The 14,478-nt window shown below is 46.2% G+C and overlaps 1 protein-coding gene and 1 long non-coding RNA gene across 5 annotated transcripts in view; one reads left to right on the forward strand and one right to left on the reverse strand.

The window, feature by feature from the left end:
• The window catches only part of LOC144892443 (uncharacterized), a 474,675-nt gene that overhangs the window by 349,687 nt on the left and 110,510 nt on the right, over nucleotides 1-14,478 (reverse strand). The gene's annotated exons all lie outside the window — the stretch shown is intronic.
• LOC137426573 (ataxin-3) overlaps nucleotides 1-14,478 on the forward strand; it is a 68,711-nt gene that overhangs the window by 25,459 nt on the left and 28,774 nt on the right. For all 4 annotated transcript variants that reach the window (XM_068115210.2, XM_068115211.2, XM_068115208.2 and 1 more), the window contains exons 6-8: nucleotides 9,296-9,383; nucleotides 9,934-10,063; nucleotides 11,575-11,720. In XM_068115210.2, coding sequence (XP_067971311.1) covers nucleotides 9,296-9,383; nucleotides 9,934-10,063; nucleotides 11,575-11,720 — 364 coding nt within the window. The remainder of the gene's footprint in view (nucleotides 1-9,295; nucleotides 9,384-9,933; nucleotides 10,064-11,574; nucleotides 11,721-14,478) is intronic.

The following is a 14,478-nucleotide window of genomic DNA, read 5'->3' on the forward strand; positions in this document are numbered from 1 at the left end:
CGAACAGCACACCTGGACAGAAAGTACAGGATGAGACAACAGCACACGTGGAGAAAGGAAAATAAATGTTTTTTTTTTGTTTGTTTGTTTTTGTTTTTTTTGGGGGGGTGGGGGGGAATGTGGGGATTTAAAACGTTAGACAAAGAGTATTATGTTCGGGGAAGAAGGGAAAAAACTAAGAGCCAAGCAAAACACGAAGTAGGGGATTTAAGTAAACAAACACCAACGGGGGGTACAAGGCCGCACACGTGGAGCATAATACGATTAATTAATTACGAGTTACAGGAAATTCAAACCAAAACTAACTATAAACAAACAATAACGCATGGACGATAAAATAACGAGTTGAAATTTGACAAATACACGAATGAAAAAATAACCGCTTTGGATGCCCGGAGAGAACCAAGCCTCAAGGTCGGAAGCTTCACAACTAGGCCGCGTGGCACGAAATACTCGACTATTTTTTACAGGTATGAAAGATTAACACCGATAAATCTTCCGAGGGACACGCAAAAGGTACACACACGTAAGATAAATACAGTTTCGATAAAAATACAAATGTGACAATTACTTAACTTCGAGCGTGCGTGAAGATCGTGGAACAGCTTCGAAAATCCGTGACCGCCCGCCAAGATCTCGGATAGTTGTCCTATGGTTTCCATCGTCTAGAATATCTAGAAATAGAATACAAGTGTTGTTTTGGTTTCTCAGGCAAGATATGCCACCTGACAGCAAAGATATGAAGAGATATTGGAATTTGATGGCCATATTGGATATATGCAAATGAGCTATTCATCCAATCAAATTTTAAAGTACGTATTCCAAATGCATCCTTGTGTCCAAAAACCCCATTCTAGAATTTAAAGTTACTTGAATATAACATCTGAACGTAAAGATATATGGCAAAATATTTATATTTGGTGACCATATTGGATTTATGCAAATTAAATAAATGCTTTGTGGTTAAAAAAAATCTGTTGCAATTTGTTCCAAGTTGAGTGAAAAAAGAGCTAGATTTCCTGGACTACACGCCAAAGGAGAGGGTATTGCATTCGGGTGAGTTTGTCTGTTTGTTTGTCTATCTGTCTGCACAGAATGCAAGTATGTGTATTAACACGAAGACCATAAAGACTCTGAAGACCCTTAATGACCCCAAAGATGAGCCCAGAGAACCCAAAAGACTGAGGACCCAAAATACAAACAACAGGAACCAAAAGACCCTGAAGACCAAAAGAGACCCCTCAGACTTTTTATAACCCTACAACCATTTAAGACCCTGTATACCTCAGACCCCATTACACCCTTTAAAACTCTTAGACCCTTTAGATCCTCTTAGACTTTTAGAACCTCCAATGACCCTGGGACTCCTTTCTTCCCTTTACAACTTTTCAGACCTTTGACCTTTAAAACTAGACAATTTACACCTTTCATTTGCAATTGACGACTTTTCATTTCGTACATCCTTCCATTTATTTGACACGCAAAACAAATCCTGGCGAGGGTCTGCAATCTGATTTCTCTTTATTTTTTATAACTTGAAAATCGACGATTCGCTTCAAATTCATAACCTGAGTATGTCTGTCAGTCGCCTACAGGTCGCAATTCTCCACTGATCTTTACAAAACTTAACTAGTAGAGTTAGTCAAAAGCTAGAAGCCTATTGCTTTGAGGTCAAAGGTCAAGGTCACAGCAAGGCCATGTTTCCTGACATACTTTTTGAAATAACTTGTGTACCGCCCCTCCCCCCCCCCCCCCCCCCTTTTCCTCTGGTCTCGGTGGACCTCCGAACCCCGAGAGGATCCCCGGCAGAAAGATGTGTTATCCCTGGTTGAAACCCAGCAAATAACGTCCCTCAATGGAACCCGCAAATGAAACAGCCGAACCGATGATGCAACCACACCAAGTTATAAGCAAACCAGACTATATTATAAATCACACACAAAGAGCCATACAGCAATGGGGCAATCACCCCTACTTTCAAATCTTACGATAATATTAATATCCTTGTCAAGCCCCCTTAACCCCACTCACGGCACCTCCCCCAATGTCTCTGCTCCCCTCCAAGGTGAAGTCCCAATGTCTCTGCGCTCCCGTGATCGGGGAGTCGAGGCCCGGTGGTCAATTGAGGCGTGGACGAGCGAGACGATCCCGAGGTCACGTGCTCAGCCCCCAGCAGCACAGCTGTGGCGAGGAACCTCACAAAGATGCGCTCCAACATACACGTTGCGGTTCAACCCGCGAGCCTCCGTATAATTCTCACGTGTCCCTTTCTGGCACAGCCGTTCCCGGCAATCCACCAGGGAATAATGCCCAGCCGACACGACGAAAGCCTGTTCGCGGCCGGGTGCTCGCGTGGCCCAGCTGGCGGACGGCTTTCACTCCAACCCGGATTCTCCAGGCCTGGATCCTCCGGGACCTCAATGAGAATACCCGACGACACAGGCTCCACGCACTCCGGCGATATTTCTTATCGACCGAACTTCCCTTCAAGGACGCAAAGTTCCCTCGCCCAGTACGTCGAACGCTCAGCCAGGAGCTTCCACCACCACCTCCTTTTTTCCTCTTCGCCCCACCACTTCCGGTCTCGATCCGGATTTCCGGCCACCTTTTGCCAGGAGCGCTTTTAAATCTTTTACTCACAACAACCCTTTCCCTTAAGTCACAATAAGCATAATATCTAGAACTTCGAACCAGCAACAATCATTAAGGCCGAGTCCGTAACACTTCCCCCCTTCAGGAAAGAAAGTTTGACCACAGCGAAAACTTTCTTTGCAGGCCAACTTGTCAACAAACCACCTATTGCCTCCTGATAGCACTTTTTCCCAGGAGGCTGAGCTGAGTATTCCCTACATGGACGCCTTTAGGAACGTGAAGTTCACGGTTAGTCCGTGCAGGAACGTTTACTACATTGACGCCTTTAGGAACGTGGCGTTCACGGTTAATCCGTGTAGGAAAGTTCACTACCTGGACGCCTTCAGGAACGTGGCGTTCACGGTTAATCCGTGTAGGAATTTTGGCTCGGCTGCTCAGCAGCATTCAGTGCTTCAACTCTTTCTAACTTCCCTAAGATTCACGGTTGGACCACCGGTCACTGTAGTCACGTGAATAACGGTCTCCTTCTCGGCCGCTACCCTGATAGTCGTCCTTTCGGGAGCTGCCATAACTCCGGGAGCCCCCATAGCAATATCGGCTGCGGCCCCCACCAACACTACCGCCAAGTTGTCCTCTTCTGTAGCCCCCTCGATGCCGACGAAATGCCTTCCCTACTGTTATGGTCCGACCCTCCAACTCCTGGTTATTCAGATCCTTTTCTGCATTTCTGGCGTCCTTTGAGTTTTCAAATGTGACAAAGCCAAACCCTCTTGACTTTTGGCTCTCCCTGTCCTTTATCAGCAGCACTTCCAAAAGCGGTCCATATTTGTTGAAGGTCGACTCCAGAACTTCTTCCTTTGTTTTGAAGTTCAGTCCACCTACAAAAAGCTTGCCAACTTTGCCTCCATCCCTGACTGGTGTGGTGTTACTTCCCATATCGGACTTTTTCACAACCATCAGGTTACTAGAAACTTGACCCCCGGCCAAATCATTCCCAACCACAACTGATACTCCCTTGACAGGAAGAGTGGCTTGCAACCCCACGGTGACCGATCCTGACACCAAATCAGACTCTAGATTGATGACATGAAGGGGAGCGCTAACCCAGCCACCGATCCCCTGTAACCGAACACTATCACCAGTTGCTGTACTCTCCGACAATGGCAAAATGCCTTCAAGCATTAAGGATTGATGGGCTCCTGTGTCCCTCAATACCCTCACCGGTTTTGGGTTAGTCGAGTCTCCCTCCAGTGAGACAAACCCCTCATAAATAAATGGTTGGTAAGTCTTCTGCGGGCGATTTCTCACGTTTGCCATCGCATTCGGAGTTGTACCAGTCGGACTCCGCTCCTGATTTTCCTTTCCCAAAGCATGACAGTGGGACATCAAGTGTCCTGGTTTATGGCAAAAAGCACAAGTAGGCGCGGAGGAGAACCTCGTGGTCTGCCTCGAGGCCCACGGAGGATACGTCTGCCTTGAAACCGTTGACTTCTGACCTCTAGAAGTCGTGATATCAGAGTGGTCCTCCTCTCGAGGCCGCCCCCATGAATTTTCGTTCTTCGCCCCTGCCGTACCATAGCTCCCCTGGCTAAGCCTAGGCGAGAAGTTAGGGTGGTGGAACCCCATCCTGTGGGTTAAGGCATAGTCATCTGCCATGGTCGCTGCCTCATACAACTTTGGTACTTTCCTTTCCTCCAGGTGTATTTTAATGTCCTCGTGGACACACTGTTGGAACTCCTCCACCAGGATCAATTGTCGCAATAGTTCGAAGTCTTTCCCAACTCCTTTTGAATCGCACCACCTATCAAACATGGTTTCTTTCAATCTGGCAAACTCCACGTGGGTCTCACTCTCCCTCCTCCTGGTATTCCGGAATTTCTGCCGGTAAGCTTCCGGGACCAATTCATAGGCTTTGAGAATGTGTTTCTTCAATACCTCGTAATCTGCACATTGGTCAATCGGTAAAGCCGAATAAATCTCTTGAACTTTACCCACCAGAACACTTTGCACTAGTATGGACCAGTACTCCTCAGGCCAGTTTAACTGTCGAGCCACTTTCTCAAAGTGTGGGAAAAACTTGGCTACCTCCTTCTCATTGAAGGGTGGGACCAGCCTCACATGTCTGCCAACATCCCAGGTGTTCTGACTAGGTGTCGAACCAGTCAGCAGGGATGGTACCTCTCCCCGTTCTCTTATTAACTCCAGCTCCTTGATTTTAATTTCCTGCTGACCCGCCAATTCACGGTCCTTTAACTCCCTTTCGGCTCTTCTCTCCTCTGCTTCGAGTTCTCTTGCAGCTCTCCTTTCCTCTGTTTTTTTTGTCTTCTAACCTTTCCTGGAGTTCTCTTTCCTGTGCTTCTAATCTTTCCTGGAGTTCTCGTTCCTGTGCTTTTTCCCTTTCCTGGCTCCGTAATTGCATCTCCAGTTTCCGGAGCTCCACATTTTCTTGTTCTTCTCTTAACCAATCCCAGGCTACCTCTTCCCATGCTTTTAATCCCACCATAGATTGTATCAACACTGTCTGCAACTCTTCCTTCTTCATATTAGTTCGGACCTCCAAGCTAAAATGTTTGGCCAATTTCCAGAGGTCCGATTTTACTAACGCTCTGAACTGTGCTTCACTCGGGGTCACCATAAACTTCTCTGCGTCAAACGCCAAAGACAAAAACAAAAGTATTATTTTATTTTTTTTGGTTGTTGCTTTTTGGAAAAAATCTGGGAATTTTGGAAAAAGTTCCAAACTTGGGAATTCCTTCCAGGACTAAATTTAGGAATTTTTTTAGATCCCGGACGCAGACCCAATTGCGAGCCCATGAATATCAATTGGACGAGCCCCCAATTTCTGTTACGGCCCCCCCCCCCCTTTTCCTCTGGTCTCGGTGGACCTCCGAACCCCGAGAGGGTCCCCGGCAGAAAGATGTGTTATCCCTGGTTGAAACCCAGCAAATAACGTCCCTCAATGGAACCCGCAAATGAAACAGCCGAACCAATGATGCAACCACACCAAGTTATAAGCAAACCAGACTATATTATAAATCACACACAAAGAGCCATACAGCAATGGGGCAATCACCCCTACTTTCAAATCTTACGATAATATTAATATCCTTGTCAAGCCCCCTTAACCCCACTCACGGCACCTCCCCCAATGTCTCTGCTCCCCTCCAAGGCGAAGTCCCAATGTCTCTGTGCGCTCCCGCGATCGTGGAGTCGAGGCCCGGTGGTCAAGTGAGGCGTGGACGAGCGAGATGATCCCGGGGTCACGTGCTCAGCCCCCAGCAGCACAGCGGTGGCGAGGAACCTCACAAAGATGCGCTCCAACGTACACGTTGCGGTTCAACCCGCGAGCCTCCGTATAATTCTCACGTGTCCCTTTCTGGCACAGCCGTTCCCGGCAATCCACCAGGGAATAATGCCCAGCCGACACGACGAAAGCCTGTTCGCGGCCGGGTGCTCGCGTGGCCCAGCTGGCGGACGGCTTTCGCTCCAACCCGGATTCTCCAGGTCTGGATCCTCCGGGACCTCAATGAGAATACCCGACGACACAGGCTCCACGCACTCCGGCGATATTTCTTATCGACCGAACTTCCTTTCAAGGACGCAAAGTTCCCTCGCCCAGTACGTCGAACGCTCGGCCCGGAGCTTCCACCACCACCTCCTTTTTTCCTCTTCGCCCCACCTCTTCCGGTCTCGATCCGGATTTCCGGCCACCTTTTGCCAGGAGCGCTTTTAAATCTTTTACTCACAACAACCCTTTCCCTTAAGTCACAATAAGCATAATATCTAGAACTTCGAACCAACAACAATCATTAAGGCCGAGTCCGTAACACTTGGCACAGTGTCATTGTTGAAACTTCCGGTTTGCGTAGCTACATTGTACTTGAACAGAACTTTAAAATCAGTGGTTTGTCGTTCAATTCGGGTCAACCATTTAAAAATAAAAAAATCACCCATGAAACTAGAATGGCACTCTGTAGAGGGCATACGTCTGATAGGCTGAAACAGGTTACGTTTTGTATCCCACTGATAGGCCGGATCTGGGTCTGTACCTGAACCAAAATATAATCGGCTCGTTCTTGTCACTTTAACTCGTCGCCAAGTTTTGTCCTCATCCGTCCACAACCATTTGAAATATCATGCTATATATCGTTTTCAATATTTTCAATATTTCGAGGCTTCATGCAAAAACCGAAGTCCATCAACAACTAATCCGCGACCTGTTCGCCGACGACTGTGGCCTATTTGCCCACAGCGAGGAGCAACTTCAGTCACTCATGGACAGTTATTATACTGCAGCGAAACACTTTGGACTCACTATTAACATCACAAAGACTGAGGTTATGTATCGGCCCTCACCTAGTTTGGAGCGTTTTGAGCCGTGTATCTTTGTGGATGGTCAACAACTGAAGAACACTGATGCTTACACCTATCTCGGGAGTGTTTTGTGTGATGATGGTCAATTGGATCGGGAAATCTCCAGTCGGATAGCAAAGGCTAGTACATCCTTTGGCTGTCTCTACCTCTGAGTCGAGAACAGTCACGATATTAAAATGATTACTAAAATATCAGTCTATAGAGCTGTGGTTCTGAGTACATTGCTGTCTGGTGCTGAGTCCTGGACAACTGATAGTCACCACATTTGTCAGCTGGAAGCCATGCATCAACGATGTCTGTGGAAAATCCTGCACATAACATGGAAGGAAAGAGTTTCCAATCTGGAGGTGCTAAATAAATCTGGCTGTGTATCGGTGGAGAATATCATCAAAAAACGACAACTGCAATGGGCTGGTCACCTCTCAAGAATGAGCGATTTAAGGTTCCCGAAACAGTTATTTTATGGGGGAACTGGCCGTGGGAAAACGTGGCATTGGGAAACCTAGAAAGCACTACAAGGATGGTCTAAACGCTACACTAAAAAACTGTGATATTGACCCGGCCAAGTGGGAACACCAGACCACAGACCGCTCGATTTGGAGAAGGATTGTCAACAAAGGCATCACAAAATTCGAGGAGGTGAGACGTGAGCGTATCCACCAGGCCCGCTTGAGGAGAAAGAATCCGGACCAAGCATCATCAACCAGATTCCAGTGCGACACGTGCGGGCGACGATGTGTAACTGCAGTTGGCCTCGCTGCACATTCTCGTGCTCGCCACAAGACATGATACCCAACAGTCTTTGTCGGACTCGACGTGACTTCCATCATATCGTTTTGGCCCTATCCCTTCATTATGAAGAAACACTTTGAAAAGAAAAAAAATTCTTGGATCCGGATCCAGATCTTCACCAAAATTGAATGGATTCTTCGTTTTTTTCATGCACCCAACCTATCCAAGTTTTATTCAAATCTGTCCATAACTTTTTGAGATATCCTGCTCACAGACAGACAGTCGTGAAAACATAACCCCCGTCCACCTTTGGTGCTACAGGTAAAAATAACTCGGGTCAATGTCAAAAATTTGGAGCTCAATGTCAAATTTCCAAATTAAAAAATTTGAACATTACTTGCATATTTGGTCAATGAACCGCTTCACCGAAAATCGGAACAATCGATTTAGCCGTTTTGATTTGTCACCAGTTTCCATGACAACAATTTCACATCATTATAATAAAATGGGCCTTTTGTGAATTTATCATTACCAAACCTCGAATTTTGAACGATATGAAATTGAAACTTACGCAGCGTATTTGTACACGTGTGTAGTATATGTGTGTAACATTTGATTACAATTCGTGAAAGTTCAGGACCAATGCCATCCGAAACATGTAAAACCCTTATAAGGCGGCAATTAGAAAATGTATCGACCAAATTTGTTCTGCACAACATTCCATCATGTAAAACACTTGATCGGTCAATTTTCCCAAATTATCAAATTGCTGTTTCCATATCTATCTATAATTCCAGTAATCTCTGTGTGTATGTTTGTATGTTTGTATGTTTGTATGTTTGTATGTATGTATGTATGTATGTATGTATGTATGTTTGTCTGTGACCGCTGTTTCTCGACAACTACCGGTCCGATATACTTGAAACTTGCCAGGTATATTGCTGGGGACCCGAGGATGTGCCTTTTCAAGGTTTCATATTAATCGGAGAAGTAGTTACCGAGCTATGTCCAAAAAACGATTCAACCAATCAGAGAGCAGCGAGCTATCACGTGTGCCGAACGTGGCGAACAGACTCTGCCTCGGACGGCACATTTGAGAGCGTATTCATTTATTTCACGTTGGAAAACTATGTTGCCGTTAAACTATGTTTTAAAACTAATTAAAACTAATTTGCGATTCATCGTAACTGCGATTTGCGACCTTCCGGACAGTCAAATGAGGACGTCACTTCCGGACTTACGGATAGTCATAGTGACGCTGAACGTGGCGAGCAGACGCTGCCTCGGACGGCACATTTGAGAGCGTATTCATTTATTTGACGTTGCAATCTGTGTTGATTGTTGTAAGGTACGATCGATTGTAGTACATACATATTTATATTTTGTACATATTCATTACGGGCACGTCACGGGTACGGTACGGTACGGGTACGGTACGGGTACGGTACGGTTCCGGGTACGGTACGGTTACGGGTACGCCACGTACGGGCACGTCCTAGTTTTGACTAACTCCACGAGCAATCTCATTATGTTTGTGCACACGCGACACATGACGACACGGTGTTTGTTGCATTCTCGCTATGCATGTGCCTTGCAGTGGTTTAACCTCAATTCCCTCCTGATGGGACCGGAGCTCATCTCGGACACCTATCTCTCCCTTTTCCTCACCCAATTAAAGCAGGAAGGTGAGTTTGGCTCTTTGCTTTTTTTTTCTCTCAATGTTGCGGAATCCCTTTTCTTTATTTACACATTTTACAGGCTTCACAGTGGTGGATGTGAGGGCCATTTGTTTGAGGATAAACACAGCATTGTTTGTCCACCTGTTACTGCAAAGATTCCAGTAAATGCTTGTGAACCGGGAGGTCTTTGATTCGGAATGTCGTGCCACCTCTCGAGGTGATTTGTATTGGCTCGCCGTTTGACCAGATGGACACATTGACTGTGGAAGAGATTGATCTAGTGCCTTTTGGATCATGAGGTATGCCTCGAAACTGGTCACCGTATCAATCTTTAGTGAATTTGTTTTTCCAGCTCGAGACCCATCATAGTTGCAAAATTGATTTAATTAAATACTAAAGCTTGACAATAGGGGTCGCCAAAGCTGTTTATTAGTTTTACTCAGTTATTTTGTGGTCACGAGCGATGCTGTGCGTATCCAAACAACTGCTTTGTCACCCTCCCCTCTCCCCTTCCCCCATCATTGGAATGCTGGTGTGTCCGTGCACGTGTGTACAGGTTACTCCATCTTTGCCGTGTGTGGAATTTTTCCTGATTGTGAGGCCGACCAGCTGCTGCGTCTCATGCCTGCCATGCAGGTGGAACGCCCTCGTCTGCTGGGTGAAAGTTCACGCACTGCGGCCCTCAGGTAAACCCCCCCCCCAGATCTCAGCAGTGATAAATGCACGTGGATACAAACTTTCACATTCTTCTCCTCATCGCACCCGTTGCCTCGTGATGTTGGGATCCCTCATCCCATATCCAGTGTTGATTTGTCTCTTTCTCTCCTAATGGCCTCTGTAATTGGTTTAATGAGTACATTTGTCTCCTCTAATATCGTCCTGCATGTAATGTATCTACAAACCAATCAATGGGCCTTCATCATTGTAAGGAAAGTTGTTTGACTACTCAGCTGCTTGGCTTTTGACAGTGTGGTTTTTAACATGCCCTGACTTGACCCTGCACCTACACATTACTCTGCTTTACTTGTGTTTTTCCACCCCACACCTCCTCTTTCCCTTTTCGTGGTCACACCTTCCTTATACTTCTCCCTGTGGCCCATTTAAAGTACTTCATTAACCTCCCAAACTCATTTCTCTCCCTCCTTTTCTCCTGTTCGTTAATTTCCCTCACTGTCATCCTTCGTTGTCTTATTATCCTTATGTCACCTCACTCTGCCACGAGCCTACATCTTGTGTAATTAAATAAATCAACACACCACCATCATCCTTTTCCATTTTACAGCATTTCAAGTTTTAAAAATCGACTTTGTGCCTCATCACAGATAATGTTTTCGGTTTTACTTGAGATGTGGAAGGTCCCGTGTCAGACGACTGCATGACGAGCTGGCGGCTCTTACCCGCACAATGCGTGTGCGCATTGTCTGATACTGTTGTACTAAATGCGGACTGGGATTTAAATTGCTCGTGCAGTACGAGTTGCCTTTATGAGAATTTGGTGAAGCGGCCCACAGAATGAGGCCTACGGTCCTAGGTGTGTTGATGCTGACGCGAGGTATGCTTTGGCCACTCGTTTCACTGGCGCTGTTTGAATAAGCAGGAATCCCACCCGGCATGATTGATGGTGCACTGCGTGGCATCCCTGAGCTTATTTTGTGGCATCGCATTGAAATCGTGATTTACCTAAATCGTTATGAGTCTGTCTACAAAGGATGTAGTCAAAACCAGGAACTTCAATGCAGGAGGAGGCCATGAAGCCCATCAAAGCCTGTGCCAATGTTGCCAACTTGTGGTTGTTTGTCTTACCTTTTTTAATACGGAGCGTGTAGCAAGGAAGCAGCACGTACCATTTTGTTTTTTACGTCTGTGGTATGACTCGGTCATCGTTCGAACCCCAGACCTCTCGGACTCAAAGCGGATACTTTAACTGTTACACCACTGAGACTGGTCTTGTCATTCAGCGTTCTCGTTGTAAGTCAATTGGTGTAGGGCACACATGTTATAACTCTTTAGTGTTATTCAGCACACACAACCTGCCTCCATTAACTCAGACATATTTATCTCCAATTACAGGTGTCACCCTTGATCCCAAGTTGCTAATGATACAAAAGTACTTGTAAAACCGCATCGCTTTTTGTTTTTATTAATAAATGGAGGCTCGTTACAGTTTGGTTTGGGGTGTGCCATTTGTGCTCAACAGCGGGAGCCCTGGTATGCTGGACATCCAAGAAGAAAGCGCAGAGGAGCGTGAACAGGTTCGCCATGCGTTGGAGTTGAGTGAGCAGCAGGTTAGGGATGAAGAAGAAGCAGCAGATTTGCGACGTGCCATCCAGCTAAGCATGCAGGGTGGGTTAAGGTATCCTTTGTGGAGACGCCTCAGTCTCTAAAATCTTGGGTAATGCCCAAGACGTTACGGAATTGCTTCAGGCCTGTTCTTCTAATGATGTTGGATCGGGTCCAAAGTGCATTGGTATTAGCAGGCATTTATTCTATCTAAGATTTTGGATTTAAAAGTAAATAAGAATGTGGCGTTTTGTCAGTCAATACTTTTTGCCATCACTCTTCTAACCCTACTTTCTGTATATGACAAGCACTTTTCCAGGAATACTGCACCAAATACCCCGTAGTACATGCCGCAGTTATTTGGGACCCTCTTGTTCTTTGCTTCCAGGTAATCCCGTATGGCCTCGATGGGACCCATGGCCGGACTCTGGGGTAGCCATTCCAACATTTAGAGCACACCAGCTGTAACCTTGTTCTCTTTTTTTTTACGATTTTGGAATTGTGTTTTGGATCATTCTTTTTTTGGAAAAAGGAATCCTCTTCCGATTGAATGATTTCCACTAGGATCTTCATGGTGATGCAGTATCTGCTTGTACTTTTCTTTTGTTAGCGTCCCATTGATTTTAACAAGTTTTCCTCTACTGAAAGCTGAGATACAACGACAGACAGTCACAGAGGGTCCCCCATGTTTAACCAGAATCAGGCCGGGATATTTTGGACCTTCTGAAAGCCAGAGGGTGGGGTGGATTCTGCGGCATCCGTAGATCCGATTTTTATAAAATTCGTATCAAAACATGCGCAATAGTCGAACAGAAAAAGTCATGAAATCTCAGCACGGGAAAATGCATTTCTACGAAAAAAAGTGTAGTGGGGGGAGGGTGGAATCTGCCACCCCCTCCCCCCACCCCCTCGGCCTGATTAGGGTTAACAGTAGGCTGCAAACATTAAGCATTGTAACGTTCTCCAGGTCTTCAATTATACAAACTCTTAGATCATACTAAGATCAAACTTCAAACTTCAAACAAACAATTATGACTCTTAGATCAAACTTCAATTATACTTCTCTTCGATCCAAAACTTCAATCTTTGATTCATTAAACCAGAGTTCCAGATTCCATTGTTCAGTCACCCAATCTTGGTAAAGCCTGGTGTTGGGCTAGCAGCTAGGGTGCCGGCTTAGGATGCTAGGATCCTGGGTTCCGAATCCCGGTCGATCGCTGAATTAACGCCAGGGGGGTTGACTCAGCCTGTCATCCTTCCTAGGTCGGCTAACCATCCGGTTGGTGTTTCGTTGCAAATATCAGTTTTTCCACCTTATTCCGTGGTCTTAGTAGAGCCTGGTGTTGGCTTAGCGGTTAGGGTGCCGGCTTGGGATCCGAGGATCCTGGGTTCGAATCCTGGTCGATTGCTGAATTAACACCAGGGAGGTTGACTCAGCCTGTCATCCTTCCAGTTCACTGGTAATTCACTGTGTGTCGCAAGAAGCGACCAACAGGGTTGGCTGCAGGAAGGGCATCCGGCCGTAAAACATTGCTTCAAAAAGGCCCACCCCTGCTCTGCAGGAAAAAATGGCCTCTAAAGGTGGTTCTTCTTCTTCATTCCGCGGTCTCAGTAGTGGTTTCTTTGCTCTAACTCTGCCATGGAGAAGGGCTGCAATCAGTCTTCTGCGTGCAGTGCCAGACGAGATGTTATAGTTCAGGCCTGCTCTCATTTGATTTGTCAGCTGCTGACTTGATTTTCTTTGATAATGTAAGCTGAGCAACTACAAGTGCTTGTCTTGCCTTGCAGCTTCTTTTGGGTCTTCCTGGCCTAATCTTATCTTGTACCGAACCAGTTTCTTTCAGGCTTTTATAAGTTTACCTCACACTATTGTAGATCTTCAACTTCTGCTATTTTCTTCATAGAATGTGCCTTCCTTCTCAGTGTTTTGATCTTCACACGCTGTTCTGTTCAAAGTTACTTCCTTGGCGCCATTTTAATCCCACCCATAAACTCTCAAGCAAGGGAACAGGCTGATGAAAACCAATTTCATATTTTCACTAACTTGCGACTTTTATTGTTTTTTTTTTGTAATTCACTTGAATGAAACTAGTGTTGATTTCTTCATTATTTAATTATATTTTAATGTACAAAACTCCATAAAGCGTTTCCTGCATATTTTCTTTGTGGCAATTGGATATTACTAGCATGTGATTGCATAATCTCCATATTATAAAAGGTACTGTGTCTGTTTGTCGTGCTTTAACTTGAGAATGGATTAATGCATTTGACTGAAACCAACGACGGTGCATTCAGGGAACTCCCAGGAATGTTTGTGACGCAAAAAAGGACAATTAAATAAAAAGGAAGGTTTGTGTATGGGCACGCGTGGCGAAGCTGCAAACGCCAACTCTTCCCCCACCCCTCTTCTCTTTTTCCCACCCTCCCTCCCCACGTCTTTTTCCCCACCCTCCCTCCCCACGTCTTTTTCCCCACCCTCCCTCCCCACGTCTTTTTCCCCACCCTCCCTCCCCACGTCTTTTTCCCCACCCTCCCTCCCCACGTCTTTTTCCCCACCCTCCCTCCCCACGTCTTTTTCCCCACCCTCCCTCCCCACGTCTTTTTCCCCACCCTCCCTCCCCACGTCTTTTCCCCCACCCTCCCTCCCCACGTCTTTTCCCCCACCCTCCCTCCCCACGTCTTTTCCCCCACCCTCCCTCCCCACGTCTTTTCCCCCACCCTCCCTCCCCACGTCTTTTCCCCCACGTCTTTTCCCCCACCCTCCCTCCCCACGTCTTTTTCCCCACCCTCCCTCCTCACGTCTTTTTCCCCTCCCTCCCTC

This window comes from Myxine glutinosa, chromosome 5 (genome assembly GCF_964187855.1).
Source record: "Myxine glutinosa chromosome 5, kmMyxGlut1.1, whole genome shotgun sequence".
Taxonomy (NCBI): Eukaryota; Metazoa; Chordata; class Myxini; order Myxiniformes; family Myxinidae; genus Myxine; species Myxine glutinosa.